A 15,753-nucleotide genomic window follows, 5' to 3' on the forward strand; every position below is an offset into this window, starting at 1 on the left:
AATAGCTGATGTAGTAGTAAATGTTAAACTAATGTTCTGAAACTGAGGCTAATAGATATTGTTGAACTAATGGAAAGAAGCTTCAGTTTGCATCTTCCCCATATTATGACTCTCCTCCAAGTGCTTCAAATGACACTGGGCAATGCAGATGTTCCATCCTGTACCTTGATTGGATTAAAATTCTGATATTTAATTTGTAAAATCATAGAATCCCTACAATGAAGAAGGAGGCCATTCAGCCCATAAAGTCTGCACCGACTCTCCGAAAGAGTACCCAGCTGGGCCCACTCTCCCAGCCAATCCCCTTAACCCCAACTAACCTGCATATCTTTCAACACTAACGGGCAATTTAGCATGACCACTCCAACCTAATCTGCACATCTTTGGGCTGTTACCTATGGTTTCATACTTTTACAGTTTGGCAGATTATTCACACATCAAGTATTTGAATGAAATGAAAAATGAAATGAAAATCGCTTATTGTCACAAGTAGGCTTCAAATGAAGTTACTGTGAAAAGCCCCCAGTTGCCACATTCCAGCGCCTGTTCGGGAAGGCTGGTACGGGAATTGAACCCGCGCTGCTGGCCTTGGTCTGCTTTAAAAGCCAGCTATTTAGCCCTGTGCTAAACCAGCCCCAAATGAAGTTATTTCCAGAATGTGTATACCCATGAAAACAAATCAGACTCTGAGCTTCTAAATTCTAGAGTGTAATCTTCGTTGCATTGTAAATGGTCTTTCTATTCTCTTGATCTTTTTACAGGTAGTGAACAATACTGGTTACCATGGTCCAAATTTGATCTTGGGAGCTCTTCAGTGAGATGTTGGGTGAGATTTACTGAGCAACCTGCTGCGTGTTTTTCGGCGGTGGTGGCGATGGACCAGCTGGATTTTCTGGTCCCGCTGTTTTCCCGTTGACTGCATCCCTCGCCGCAGGGAAACCCGTGTGCCGTTGGTGAGACTGGAATGTTCCACCGGCGTGAACAGTTGGTAAATTCCCCCCGTTATCTCCAATGTTTTGTCGCGAGCCGTGATAGCAAGTATCTTTCTCGAGGATTTTAAAAAAAAAATTTTTTATTCTCCTTTTTCACAATTTTTCTCCCGAATTTACACCCAACAACAATCAATAACCAACAACAAATATCTCAAACCCCATAACAGTAACAACGATCCCATCCTCCCACCATGCCCAGACATCAGCCCGCATGTTAACATAAACAAATGACAAAGAAAAAAAAAGGAATCAGGGATTACCCATAGCCATCTTCAACATACATAGCCCCCTCCCCCCCCCCCCCCCTCCCCCCCCCCCCCCCCCCAACTAATGTTCGATGTTATCCAGTTTTTGAAAGTGCATAATAGATAGTGCCCATGACTTGTAGAATCCCTCCGCGCTTCCCCTCAGTTCGAACTTAACTTTCTCAAGGGTCAAGTATTCCAACAGGTCCCCCCGCTACGCCAGGACACAGGGTGGGGAGGCCGCTCTCCATCCCAGCAGGATCTGCCTTCGGGCGATCAACGAGGCGAAGGCTACGATATCTGCCTCCGCACCCGTTTCCAATCCTGGCTGATCCGACACCCCGAATATGGCCTCCCGGGGACCTGGGTCCAGCTTCACATGCACCACCTTGGAAATTACCCTAAACACCTCCTTCCAGTACTCCCCAAGCTTTGAAGAGGACCAAAACATATGAACGTGATTAGCGGGGCCCCCCCCCGCAACGTTCACATACATCTTCTACCCCTTCAAAGAATCGGCTCATCCTTGCCCTCGTGAGGTGTGCCCTGTACACTACCTTCAGCTGTATCAGCCCCAACCTCGCACAAGAGGTGGAGGCATTCACTCTCCGGAGCACGTCACACCAGACCCCCTCCTCTATAACCTCTCCCAATTCTTCCTCCCACTTCGCTTTGATCCCCTCCAGTGGTACCTTATCCTTTTCCAACATAGCTCCGTATACCGCTGACACTGTCCCCTTCTCCAGTTCACTTGCCGCCAGCACCTCCTCCAACAACGTGGAGGCCGGTTCCTCCGGGAAGCTCTGTATCTCCTTCCTGGCAAAGTCCCAAACCTGCATATATCTAAACACTTCTCCCTGCTCCATCCCATACTTCGCTTCCAGCTCCCTCAACCTGCAAATCGACCCCGAGGAAACAAATCTTTTAGAGTCTTAATCCCCTTCTCTTCCCATTTCTGAAAGCTTCCGTCCCACCTCTCTGGCTCAAATCTGTGGTTCTCCCGGATCGGCATTTCCCTCGACCCTGCCCCCAACCTGATGTGTTGGCGAAACTGCCTCCAGATTTTCAATAAAGCTATACTACCGGACTCCCTGAGTATTTCCCCGGAGCTATCGGGAGCGGGGCCGTTGCTACTGCCTTCAGCCCCGACTCCCTGCACAAACTCTCCTCCATTCTGACCCACTGGGAATCAACCCCTCTGACTCAGCTCCGCACCTTCTCCACATTCGCCACCCAGTAGTAGTACATCAGGTTCGGGAGACCGAAACCCCCTGCCTGCCTTCCCCTCTGTAGCAGCACCTTCGTCACTCTGGTCACCTTCCCTCCCCATATAAATGAGGTAATCCTCCCCTCAATCTCCCTGAAAAAAGACTTTGACAGGAAAATCGGCAGGCATTGAAAAATAAACAGAAATTGCGGCAACACATTCATTTTAACCGCCTGCACCCGACCCGCCAGTGACAGAGGGAGACCATCCCACCTTGCCAGGTCGGCTTTCACTCTCCCCACCAAACTAGTGATGTTGTATCTACGAAGCCTTCCCCACTCCCGGGAAACCTTCGCCCCCAAATACCTAAAGTGAGTCCCTGCTCTACGCAATGGCAGCCCCACCACCCCTGCCCCTGCCCCCACCCCGGTTGAGACACCACAAAATACTCACTCTTGTCCAAGTCCAGCTTGTACCCAGAGAAAGACCCAAATACCTGCAGCAACTCCAATATTCCTCCTATCGACGCACCCGGCTCCGACACATACAGCAGCAAGTCGTCAGCATACAAGGACACCCTATGCTCTATCCCCCCATACTATTCCTTTCCATGCTCCCGAACTTCTTAATGTGATGGCCAACGGCTCAATCGCAAGCGCAAACAGCAGAGGGGACATACGACATCCCTCCCTCCTCCCGCGGTGGAGAGAGAAGTATCTCAAACTGATATTGTTCGTGCGTACACTTGCTTTCGCCTCCTTATATAACTTTACCCAGTTCACAAATCTTGGTCCAATCCCAAACCGTTCCAGCACTGCCATCAGGTACCCCCATTCCACCCGACCAATCAAACACTTTCTCGCCATCCAGTGCCACCGCCACCACCACCTCTGTTTCCTTCCCTTCCGCCGATGCCATAACGACGTTCAAGACCCTCCTAATATTCGAAAACAGCTGCCTCCCTTTCAAAAACCCTGTCTCATCCTCACCTATCATCTTAGGGAGGCACCCCTCCAGCCTACCCGCCAGTACCTTTGCCAATACCTTTGCGTCCACATTAAGAAGTGAAATGGACCTATACGACCCACACTCCGTTGGATCCTTATCCTTTTTAAGCAACAGTGAAATTGATGCCTGTCCCAAGGTTTGCGGCAGCACTCCCTTCCCTATCGCCTCTTCAAACATCCCTACCATCAGGGGTGCCAACTTATCCTCAAATTACTTTGTAATATTCCACCGGAAACCCATCCGGCCCTGCCACCTTCCCCGACTGCATCCTCCCAATCGCGTCTTTATCTCCTGCTCCAGTATTGCTCCTTCTAATGTAGCCTTGTCTCCCTCCCCTAGCCTCGGGTACTCCAACCCATCCAGAAATTTCAGCATCTCACGGTCCCCCCAGGGTGGTTCTGACCTGTACAACCTCCCGTAGAATTCCTCAAAAACCTTGTTAATCAGCTCCGGAGCCACCACCAACTTCCCGGCCCTATCCCTTGCCTGAAGAATTTCCCTTGCTGCTGCCTCCCTCCGGAGCTGACCTGCTAACATACGCCTTGTCTCCATGTTCATAAACTGCACCCCTCGCTCACCTCAGTTGACGCACCGCCTTCCTGGGGGATAGTCGGTCGAAGCACGCCTGTAGTTCCTTCCTCTTTCCCAGCATCGCTGGGTCCCCATCCCCGCATAACTCCTATCTGCCTCCAACATCTCATCTATTAGCCTCTGCCACTCCAACCTCTCCTCTTTGTCCACCCTGGCCTTCAACAAAATTACCTCACCCCTCACTACCGCCTTTAGAGCCTCTCAGACGACTGCCACTGATACCTCACCCGTACAGTTGAATCTTACATATTCCTTAATTACCTTTTCAATTTTTTCACAGAACACTTGGTTCCCCAAAAGCCCCACATCCAGTTTCCACTCCGGCCTCTGCTCTACCCCCTTCTCCAGCACCATAACCACCCAATGTGGCGCGTGATCTGACACAGCAATTGCAGAGTATTCCGACCCCTTGACTCCAGCCAGCAAAGCCTTTCCCACCACAAAAAAGTCAATCCGCGAGTATACCCTATGGACTGCTGAGAAATACGAGTACTCCCGTTCCCCTGGGTGCAGGAACCTCCAAGGGTCCACCCCTCCCATTTGCACCGTTAGCCCAGCTAGCGCCTTTGCCCCCCCTGATGGGATCAGTGAGCGTGGCCGTGATCTGTCCAATCTTGGCTCCTGCACCAGGTTCCAGTTCCCCCCCACAATCAGCTCGTGTGTGTCCAAGTCAGGAATGGCTCCAAACACCTTCCTCGCAAATCCCGCAGCATCCCAGTTGGGACCGTATACACTTACCAGCGCCACTAATCTCCTGTCCAGCGCCCCGGCCACAATCAAATTTCAGACATTTAAATGCGCAAGCACCCTTGACCTCTTGACCGGACCTCCTAGCCTTCTCACGTTCCATGTAACTATCCTTACTGGGGGTCTCTCACCGCCCGCCCCCCCCCCCCCAACCTTTCTTATCCACCATCAACATACCGCCGGGCCCTGCCCCATAAGCCTGACCCGCCCCGTCCATTGTTAACATCAAACCCCTTCCCCCCCTCCCGAAAACCCCCCCTACCTTTCCCCCAGAAACAACATCCCCCAGCATCCAACCCTTCCTCCCCCCCTCTCGCTCGCCTCGTAGGCCCATTGACGCCTGCTATCCAGGCTCCAATGTCCGCAGCCCTCCTCTCCTCTCACCTCCGTTCACTAGCTGACTGACTTTAGCTAGCTAGTGCGGGTGGCTCCCCGCCAAAACATATCATCCCCTTCCACCCAGTGCCAGAGAAAAAAAAACAAACCCAACAATCCAACCCATACAATTCACTAACATAACATTTAGCCATCGCAACACAGAGCGCCCATCAACCCACCATTAACTTAAACTCTATAACAATACAAAGAGAAGTAGATTACAATACAAATCCGTAAAAAGAAAGTTATAACATTTATACATTTTCAGGCTGTTCAACACAGTCCAGTCTCTCTTCCAGCTCCGCTCTTCATGTCTGTCCCAAGCCTTCTGCCCTCACGAACGCCTCAGCCGCATCCGCTGTCTCAAAATAAAAGTCTTTGCCGCCGTTATACGTTACCCTCAACCTCGCTGGGTACACCATACCAAACCGTACCCCCTTCTTGTACAACGTTGCCTTCACTCGCCCAAACGCCGCTCGTCTTTTTGCCAACTCCACCGTCAAGTCCTGGTAGATCCGGACCGTAGCACCATCCCATAGAATCTCCCGCTTCTGGTTTGCCCAGTTTAACACCTTCTCCTTCATGGAAAACTTATGGAAGCAGATAATTACTGCCCTTGGCGGCTCGTTCACTTTGGGCTTCGGCCTTAATGACCGATGGGCTCGGTCTAGCTCGTACTGGGAGGGGCTCTCACCCTCCCCCATCAGCTCCGCCAACTTCATAGCAAAGTATTGTGTTGGCCTTGAGCCCTCTGTCCCTTCGGGCGAGCCCACAATTCTCAAATTATGCTGCCTTGAGCGGTTTTCCAAGTCTTCCAGTTTTGCTCGGAGACCTCTATTAATCTCCACAACCCTCCGCAACTCATTTCCCATCGAGGTGACCTGGTCGCTGTGTCGTGACATGGCTTCCTCCACTTCTTTCATCTTCTCGCCCTGCTCTCTCACCTCGGCCAATGCCTTTGCCACCGCCACCTTCAGCGGGGCAATTATCGGGGCGATTGCCTCCTCCACCAGTAACTTCAATGCGGCCGCTGTCTCCTTTTTCCAGGCCTCCATGTGCCTCGCAAACTGTTTTTCCAGCTCCCCCGCCATCACCTCGGTCATCTTCTCCACCGTAAATAGTGCGGCCCCGCTTTGCAGTTCGGCTTCCGCCATCCTATCACCACTTTTATTCGTCTTCTCCTTCAGCGGCGACCCCGCGATTCCTCCTTTCTTCGACGCTGCTTTTCGCATCCTTTAGCAGCTTATTGTTTTTCACTTTCTTTCTCTTCTCCTCTCGCTCCCTCCACCCTTCTGTCCTTCATCAATCTGAATTATTCTTTTTTTTTTTAAGACAATGGGGAGGAAAAAAAAACTTCACCAAACTTTTTTAAATTTCTTGAAATCTTCCAGCTCTCTTCCTTTCCCCTCTGTACTCATCCAGACCTCCCCTGGGACCAGGTTCCAGCCTTCCTTCTTCCTCCTAGGTGGGAGCCATCGTTGTGGGACACTGCACTTACATGGTGTCCTGGACTCGGGCCTGCCTCCTCTTAGCTCTGCCCCGCTGCTCTGGGCCCAGGACCTCAGCCCCCGCCGCCCCAACACCCGCGCGGGGTTCTTCACCGGTTTTTAAACCGGCCCCACTGGCTGCTCGCGACAGCCCCAAAGGCCGACGATAGTCGGGGGGTGCGTTGAAACTCGGGGATTTCTCCGAAATCGCTGCGACTGGCGGCCACCGGCGAGAGCTCTTCGCGCTGCGACGGCCCTGCGTGCCCACCTTCTCGAGGATTGTTGTTGGAAATACTGTGCTGTGGACAGGGAGTTGTAGATGCAGTTTCACACTGAACCCTCAATTTTAACCATGCTGCTTTTGATACTTGCCAGCACACCAAGCAGCCAATAACAGAAGTGATCTGGTTCTATTTGAACAGTATCAGCTGTTTAATTTTAATAGATTGCTTTGATTTTTTTTCAGTGGAGAAAGGTAGGGCTGCTGGGTCTTAACTTCTAATTTATTCTGAGCAGCTTCTTAGAGTCTGTCCCCAATCTACTTCATTATTTCACTGTTCAGAGGCTTAAGTGAAATATGTTTTTAAAAAAATAATTTTTATTCAAGTTTTCACAAATTTTTACCAGCAAGAACAGAAAGAAATAAGAACAGTAACCCCCCCTATACACAGATAATAAATTAACAGAAATAATTAACATGAAAGCAAATATACACGCCCAATAAAGAAAAAAAACAAACAAACCCTCTCCCGCCCCCCGGGGTTGCTGCTGTTGTTGACCATCACCTAATGCTCCGCCAGGAAGTCTAGAAACGGTTGCCACCGCCGGAAGAACTCTTGCACCTACCCCCTTAAGGCAAATTTGACCCTCTGCAGTTTGATAAACCCAGCCATATCGTTAACCCAGGATTCTACGCCCGTGGGCCTCGCATCCTTCCACTGTAGGAGAATCCTGCGCCGGGCTACCAGGGACGCAAAGGCCAGAATACCGGCCTCTTTCGCCTCCTGCACTCCCGGCTCCACTGCTACCCCAAATATTGCGAGCCCCCAGCCTGGCTCAACCTTGGAACCAATCACCCTTGACAGCGTCTCCGCGACGCCCCTCCAACAACCCTCCAGCGCAGGGCACAACCAGAACATGTGGGTATGGTTTTCTGGGCTCCCTGAACACCTGACACACCTGTCCTCTCTCCCAAAGAACCGGCTCAGCCTTGCCCTAGTCATGTGCACCCTATGCAGCACCTTAAATTGAATTAACCTGAGCCTTGCGCAAGGGGAGGAGGAATTAAGCATCCACAGGGCATCCGCCCACGTTCCCTCGTCGATCTCCTCTCCTAGCTCCTCCTCCCACTTACCTTTCAGCTCTTCTACCGAGGCCTCCTCCCCCTCCTGCATCACTTGATAGGTTGCCGAGATCCTCCCCTCTCCAACCCACGTCCCCAAGAGCACCCTGTCCTGAACCCCTCTTGACGGCAACAGTGGAAACTCCGCCACCTGCCACCTGACAAACGTCCTTACCTGCATGTATCTGAAGGTGTTCCCCGGGGGGGGGGGGGGGGGGGGGGGCAAACCTCCCCTCCAACTCCCCCAGGGTCGCAAACTTCCCATCTGCAAATAGGTCCCTCACCCACCTAATACCTGCTCTGTGCCAGGTCAGAAACCCTCCGTCCATTTTCCCTGGGACAAACCGGTGGTTCCCCCATATCGGGGACCACACTGAAGCCCTCACCTCCCCCTTATGCCGCCTCCATTGCCCCCAGATTTTGAGGGTAGCCACCACCACCGGGCTCGTAGTATACCTCGTTGGGGGAAGCGGTAGCGGCGCCGTCACCAGCGCCTCCAGACCCGCGCCCACACAGGACGCCACCTCCAATCTCTTCCATGCCACCCCCTCCATTACCCACCCACGTATCATCGCCACGTTGGCGGCCCAGTAGTACCCACAGAGGTTAGGCAGCGCCAACCCCCCCTATCCCTGCCCCGCTCCAGGAACACCCTTCTCACCCTCGGGGTCTTCTGCGCCCACACAAACCCCATAACGCTCCTATTGACCCGCCTGAAAAAAGTCTTAGGAATCAGGATAGGGAGGCACTGGAACAAGAACAAAAACCTCGGGAGCACCGTCATTATGACTGACTGGATCCTACCCGCTAGGGAGAGCGGCAGCACATCCCACCTCTTAAAACTCCTCCTCCATCTGCTCCACCAGCCTCATGAAGTTAAACCTGTGTAAGGCCCCCCAGCTCCTAGCTACCTGTACCCCCAGGTACCTAAACCTCCTCTCCGCCCTCTTCAAAGGGAGCTCCCCAATCTCCCTCTCCTGGTCCCCTGGGTGTACTACGAACAGCTCAAGTGAAATTTCCAACCATCTGATGTGCAGTAGCTTAAGTATCAAATAGTTAAGATGAAACAATAAGAATATTCAGTCTGTTTAATCAAACAAATTTACAGTTGAACCTGACCTGATCTCTCGAGATGGAAAAGTAATTCTGTGATCCATTCTCAGTGTGGGGATTGGGCATCAGACACATGTTCCGGATGCAGGTCTTCCATTTCAACAGCTTCCTGTCAACAGCCATTTCAACACCCTCTGTAGTCACTCGCCGTTGAAGACGTACAGTTAAGAAAGCGGTATAATAATTCTTAAATGTAATTGTCTGAAGCTGGTCAGTGAAAATATAATGCAGAGTTAAGAGACAGCTGAATGGGTGAAATGACAAGTTCTTCAAATTAAAGAAGATAAATATTCTGAAAAAGACGATTTATATAAAAGACTGGAACATTCCAATCAAAGGAAATTGTCATAAATCTGAAATGGTTAAGATTATTCTTCTATTTATATAAGAGAAAATCTCAAAATTTGCAGATGATACAAAGTTAGAGAGAGTAGTGAATTGTGAGGATGACGCTGAACGACTTCAGAAGGACATTGACAAGTTGGCCAAATGGGCAGGCACCAGGCTGATGAATTTCAATGCAGAGAAATGTGCGGTGATGCACGTTGGAAGAAGAAACATGGAAAAAAATAAAGGCTCAATGGTACAACTTGTGATCGGAGTACAGGAGCAGAGGGACCTTGGGGTTCAAGTGCATAATTCTCTGATGGTGGATGGCCAGGCAAATTGAAACAGTTGTTAAGGCTTATAGGATCCTTGGGTTTATAAACAGAGGCAGAGAGTATAAAGGCAAGAAAGTGATGCGATACCTCTACGAATCATTGGTCAGACCATATTTGGAGTATTATGTTCAGTTCTGTGCACCTTATTTAAGGAAGGATTTGTTTTTTATTTCCAGCACAGGAGGCCATTTGACCCCTCGTGTCTGCACGGCTCCCAAAAGAGCTACCTAGCTAGTCTCATTTGCATGCCCTATCTCCGTATCCCTCTAAATTAATCGGTTTATCCAGCGCTCTTTTTAAATCTCCACCACTTTCCCAGGCAGCGCATTCCAAACTCCAACAACTCTGAGTAAAGAGATTTCATTCCTAGCTCTCTTGCTGACCATCTTGGCATTATGACCACCCCTGTCACTGACATACCAACCAGTGGAAACAGAGTATCTTTCTTTACCCTGTCAAAATTGTTCATAGTTTTGAACACCTCAATAAGTCATTTCTTAATCTTCTCTGCGCTAAGGAGAACAAGCCCAATTTTCCAGTCTTTCCTCGCGTCTAAAATTCCTCATTCCTGGTATCATTCCAGTAAATATTCTCTGCACTCCCTCCAGGGCTCTAGCATCCTTCTTTAAATAAGAACACGATATTACAAATGAGGCCTGACCAATGATTTGTAGAGGTGGAGCATAATTTCCTTGCTTTTATACTCTATGCCTCTATTTATAAATCCAAGGTCCTCTAAGCCTGCTTAATAACTGTTTCAACTTGCATGGTCACATTCAGAGAATTATGCACTTGAATCCTGAGGTCCCTCTGCTCCTGTATGCCCCTCAAAGTTGTACCATTGAGCCTATATTGTCTACCCATGTTTCTTCTACCAAAATGCATTACCTCAGATTTCGCTTCATTGAAATTCATTGCCAAGTTTCTGCTCATTTGGCCAACTTGTCAATGCCCCTCTGAAGTCACTTAGTGTCACCCTCACAATTCACTATTCTCCCCAACTTAGTATCATCTCCAAATTTAGAGATTTTTACCTCAACACCCACTTCTAAATCATTTATATAAATCAGAAAAAGCAAAGGTTCCAACAATGAGTCCTGGGGAACACCTTTCAACTCGTCTCCAGTCTGTGAAATGCCCATCTCTACCTACCCTCTGCTATCTCTTAGCCAACTTCTAATCCATGTTGCCAAGGACCCATCAATCTCAAACATTTTTAATTTTCAAACTAACCTTCCATGTGGCACCATATCAAATGCTTTGTGAAAGTACAAATATACAACATCCAAGGCATTACCTTCATCCACTGCCTGTATCACCTGACCAAAGAACTCAATTAAATTTATCAGACATTACCTGCCCTTGACAAAGAAAGCCATGTTGTCTGTCTAGTATAACTTTTTTTTTCTGATCCCGTATTAGGCCTCCATCAATTTTCCCACTATTGATATCAAGCTGACAAGTCTGTGAATTCCTGGGTTATCCTTTACCCCTTTCTTAAACAACGGTGTCACATTTGCAATTCTCCAGTTCCAAGGGCTAATTCTGTGTTCAGAGAGGCCTTGAAAATTTCTGTCAATGGCTATGTAATATGCTCTCTGACCTCTCTCAGCAATCTAGGATGCATCCCATCCGGGGCTGGCGACGTCTCTACCTGGACTGCTGCCAGCCTTTTTAACACCTGTTCTCTATCTATCACTATACTGCTCAGTTGTTCCACACCCACATTTTCAACTGGGCCATTGTTACCGTCCTCTAATTTGGTAAAGATAGATTTAGTACTCATTTAGTACCATTGCCATACCCTCTGCTTCAGTGGCCAGTTTACCCTGTTTGTCCCTTATGGACCCCACTCTGTCCTTCGCTAATCTTTTACCATTAATGTTTGAAGAACATTTTGCTATTTGTTTTAGCAAAGCCTGCATCCTTTCCTCATGCTTCCTCTTAGCCTTCCTTATTCCAGCCGTTGCCTTTCTCCTGCATTTGAGGTACTCTTCCTTATTTCCATTGCTATTATTATTCCGCATGTGTCATATGCCTCTTTTTCTTCCTTATTTTATCATCAATATCCTTAGTCATCCAGGGTACTCTAGCTTTGGATACCCGTATTTATTTCCCATGGGTATGTACCTCACTTGTTTCTCACCTCTAACCATATAGATTCTAATTCAGGAAATGCATCTTGTTCAAGGACTATGATACTTCAGGAAGCAAAGTATTGTACACACCCCTGTCAGCATCAACGGGGCCGAGGTGGAGATGGTTAGCAGCTTCAAATTCCGAGGGGTACACATCTCCAAAAATCTGTCCTGGTCCACCCATGCCGACGCTATCACCAAGAGAGTACAACAGCGCCTGTACTTCCTCAGGAAACTAAGGAAATTTGGCATGTCCACATTAACTCTTACCGACTTTTACAGATGCACCACAGAAAGCATCCTATCTGGCTGTATCTGGCAACTGCTCCCCAAGACCGCAAGAAACTTCAGAGTCATGAACACCGCCCAGTCCATCACACAAACCTGCCTCCCATTCATTGACTCCATCTACACCTCCCGCTGCCCGGGGAAAGTGGGCAGCAGAATCAAAGACCCCTCCCACTTGGTTTACTCACTCTTCCAACTTCTTCCATCAGGCAGGATACAAAAGTCTGAAAACACGAACAAACAGACTCAAAAACAGCTTATTCCCGCTGTTACCAGACTCCTAAATGACCCTCTTATGAACTAACCTGATTAACCCTGCACCCCTGTATGCTTTTTCCGATGCCGGTGTTATGTAGTTAAATTGTGCACCTTGTGTTGCCCTATTATGTATTTTCTTTTCATGTATTTAATGATCTGTTGAGCTGTTCACAGAAAAATACATGGTACATGTGACAACAAACAAAATCCAATCTAATCCTATGATCCTATCTCTGACCATAACTGCAACAGCTCCTCCCTTTTTCTACTAAAAATCTTCCAACCTGGGATGTAAAGTATCCAGTCCTGTTTTGGCTTGAGCCACGTTTCTGTCAATGCTACTATGTCATATGCCCCAGAGCAATTTCTGCTTCCAGTTGCCCAATTTTGTTCACTACACTCCGTGCATTTATATACAAACAATTTAACCCTGCCCTTATCTCTTCCTTGCACTTTGGGAGGTGACCATTTCTTTATTCACAGTCAACACTCAAGCGTTCGCTCACTTCCTTTTCCCTATTCCCCATCTTCTCTTTTGCCCTCACTGGTACTTCTAAAACTAGGCGTATTAGTCAACCCAACCCCCTGCCTTGCAAGTTTAAATCCCATTGTCAAAGCCCTAGATAGAAAGCAGAGGGGATTTACGAGAATTATAACAGGAAAGAGAAATTTTAGACGCAAGAAAAGATTAGAGAAATTGGGCTTGTTCTCCATAGAGCAGAGAAGATTAGGAGGTGACCTTATTGAGGTGTTCAAAATTCTGAACAATTTTGACAGGGTAAAGAAGGATATTCCGTTTCCACTAGTTGGTAAGTCAGTGACTAGGGGTCACAATTTCAAGATGGTCAGCAAGAGAGCTAGAACTCTCATCAACTTCAAGTGGTAAAAACAAAATAAATATTTACACTTTGGACACAGAGGGAGCACACGGCTCTCACATCAGCATCCACCTCACTTCACTTGCTTATGCTTTGCGTGCATATCACTTCAATCATATTGGGAGGAAAGAAATTACGCAGATATCAGCGGAATGTGGCAACCCTAGATGTGGGCAACGGTCTATAAAATGAATTGTGGGCCTAACTTAGAACCCAGATGGGCCGTATGTGGTCCACCACTGATCGACAGTTTACAATTCAATCACATTACAAACAAATGCTCCAGATTAAAAAATAGCATTTTCCCAACAACAGAGAACATCAAAGGTCAGCCTTTGTTTCAAGTTCTTATCCTCCCTTTAAAAATTCCTGTTCCTCGCCCTCAATTCCCAGTTCTGAAGGTGGACAAAAAGCTTCAAGGATTTTTGCTAATATATTTCATAGAGTTGCCAACTACGACAGTAGTTTAGGGTTTGCACCAAATTGATCCAATCAAAGTCTGTAACTATGGTGTATTAACCTTGATACTCAGCCATTCACTCGTCTCAGATCCAGGACATCAATGCAGGAGTTCCGCAAAGTAGTGCCCGACCTAGGGCCAACCACCTTCAGCTTCTTCATCAACCTTCCTTTGGTCATAAGGTCAGAAGTGGGGATGACCATCTCCAACAAGAGTGTAACCATAGCCCCTTGACATTAAATGGCATTACCATCGCTGAATCAACTCCTATCAACATCCTGGTGGTTACCATTGACCAGAAATAGAACTGGATAAGCCATATAAATACTATGGCTACAAGGATAGATCAGAGGCTACGTGTTTTGCAGCGATTAACTCCTGACTTCCAGAAGCCTGTCCACCATCCACAAGGCACATGTCAAGATGTGCGCAGCTCCAACACTCAAGAAGCTCAACACCATGCAAGACAAAGCAGCCCTCTTGATTTACACCACATCCACAAACACTTACTCCCTCCACTACTGATGCACAGGAGCAGCCATGTGTACCATCCACAAGATGCACTGCAGCAACTTACCAAGTCTCCTTATTCAGCATCTTCTAAATACACAGCAACTAAACATTAAAAGGATAAGGGCAGCACACACACGGGAACACCACCACCTGGAGGTTCCCTCCAAGCCATTCACCTCCTGACCTGGAAATGTATTGTTGCTTCACTGTCGCTGGGCCAAAGTCCTGGAACTTCCTCTCTATCAGCACTATAGGTGAATCTACATCAGATGGACTGCAGCGGTTCAAGAAGGCAGCTCACCAAACCTTCTGAAGGGCAATTAGGGATGTGCAATTAATGTTGAAGGCAGTCGTCTGGGAGGCTCTAAAGGCGGTAGTAAGGGGTGAGGTAATTTTGTTCAAGGCCAGGGTGGACAAAAAGGAGAGGTTGGAGTGGCAGAGGGTAATAGATGAGATGTTGGAGGTAGATAGGAGTTATGCAGAGGATGGGGACCCAGCGAAGCTGGAAAATAGAAGGAACTACAGGCGAGCTTCGACCGACTGTCTACCAGGAAGGCGGTGCGCCAACTGAGACGAGCAAGGGGTGCAGTTTATGAACATGGAGATAATGTTAGCAGGTCAGCTCCGGAGGGAGGCAGTGGCAAGGGAAATTCTTCAGGTAAGGGATAGGGCCGGGAAGTTAGTGGTAGCTCCGGAGCTGATTAACAAGGTTTTTGAGGAATTCTACGAGAGGTTGTACAGGTCAGAGCTACCCAGGGGAGACCGTGAGATGCTGGAATTTCTAGATGGGTTGGAGTACCCGAGGCTAGGGGAGGGGGACAGGGCTACATTAGAAGGAACAATACTGGAGCAGGAGATAAAAGATGCGATTGGGAGGATGCAGTCGGGGAAGATGTCAGGGCCGGATGGGTTTCCGGTGGAATATTATAAAAAATTTAAGGATAAGTTGGCACCCCTGGTGGTGGGGATATTTGAAGAGGCGAAAGGGAAGGGAGTGCTGCCACAAACCTTGGGGCAGGCATCGATTTCACTGTTGCTTAAAAGGGATAAGGGAGGCAGCTGTTTTCGAATATTAGGAGGGTCCTGAACGTCGTTATGGCACCGGCGGAAGGGAAGGAAACAGAGGTGGTTGTGGCATTGGATGCCGAGAAGGCGTTTGATCGGGTGGAATGGGGGTACCTGATGGCAGTGCTGGAGCGGTTTGGGATTGGACCAAGATTTGTGAACTGGGTAAAGCTATTAAATAAGGAGCCGAAGGCGAGTGTCCGCACAAACAATATCAGTTTGAGATACTTTTCTCTCCACCGTGGGACGAGGCAGGAACATCCTATGTCCCCCCTGCTGTTTGCACTTGCAATTGAGCCGTTGGCCATCGCATTAAGAAGTTCGGGAGCATGGAAAGGAATAGTGTTGGGGGGGGGTAGGATAGAGCATAGGGTGTCCTTA

At 48.5% G+C, this 15,753-nt stretch overlaps 1 protein-coding gene across 3 annotated transcripts in view; it reads right to left on the reverse strand.

Moving 5' to 3' along the window:
* nicn1 (nicolin 1) overlaps positions 1-15,753 on the reverse strand; it is a 102,477-nt gene that overhangs the window by 60,047 nt on the left and 26,677 nt on the right. For all 3 annotated transcript variants that reach the window (XM_038810805.1, XM_038810804.1, XM_038810807.1), the window contains exon 3: positions 9,117-9,317. In XM_038810805.1, coding sequence (XP_038666733.1) covers positions 9,117-9,317 — 201 coding nt within the window. The remainder of the gene's footprint in view (positions 1-9,116; positions 9,318-15,753) is intronic.

This window comes from Scyliorhinus canicula, chromosome 11 (genome assembly GCF_902713615.1).
Source record: "Scyliorhinus canicula chromosome 11, sScyCan1.1, whole genome shotgun sequence".
In the NCBI taxonomy this organism is placed as follows: Eukaryota; Metazoa; Chordata; class Chondrichthyes; order Carcharhiniformes; family Scyliorhinidae; genus Scyliorhinus; species Scyliorhinus canicula.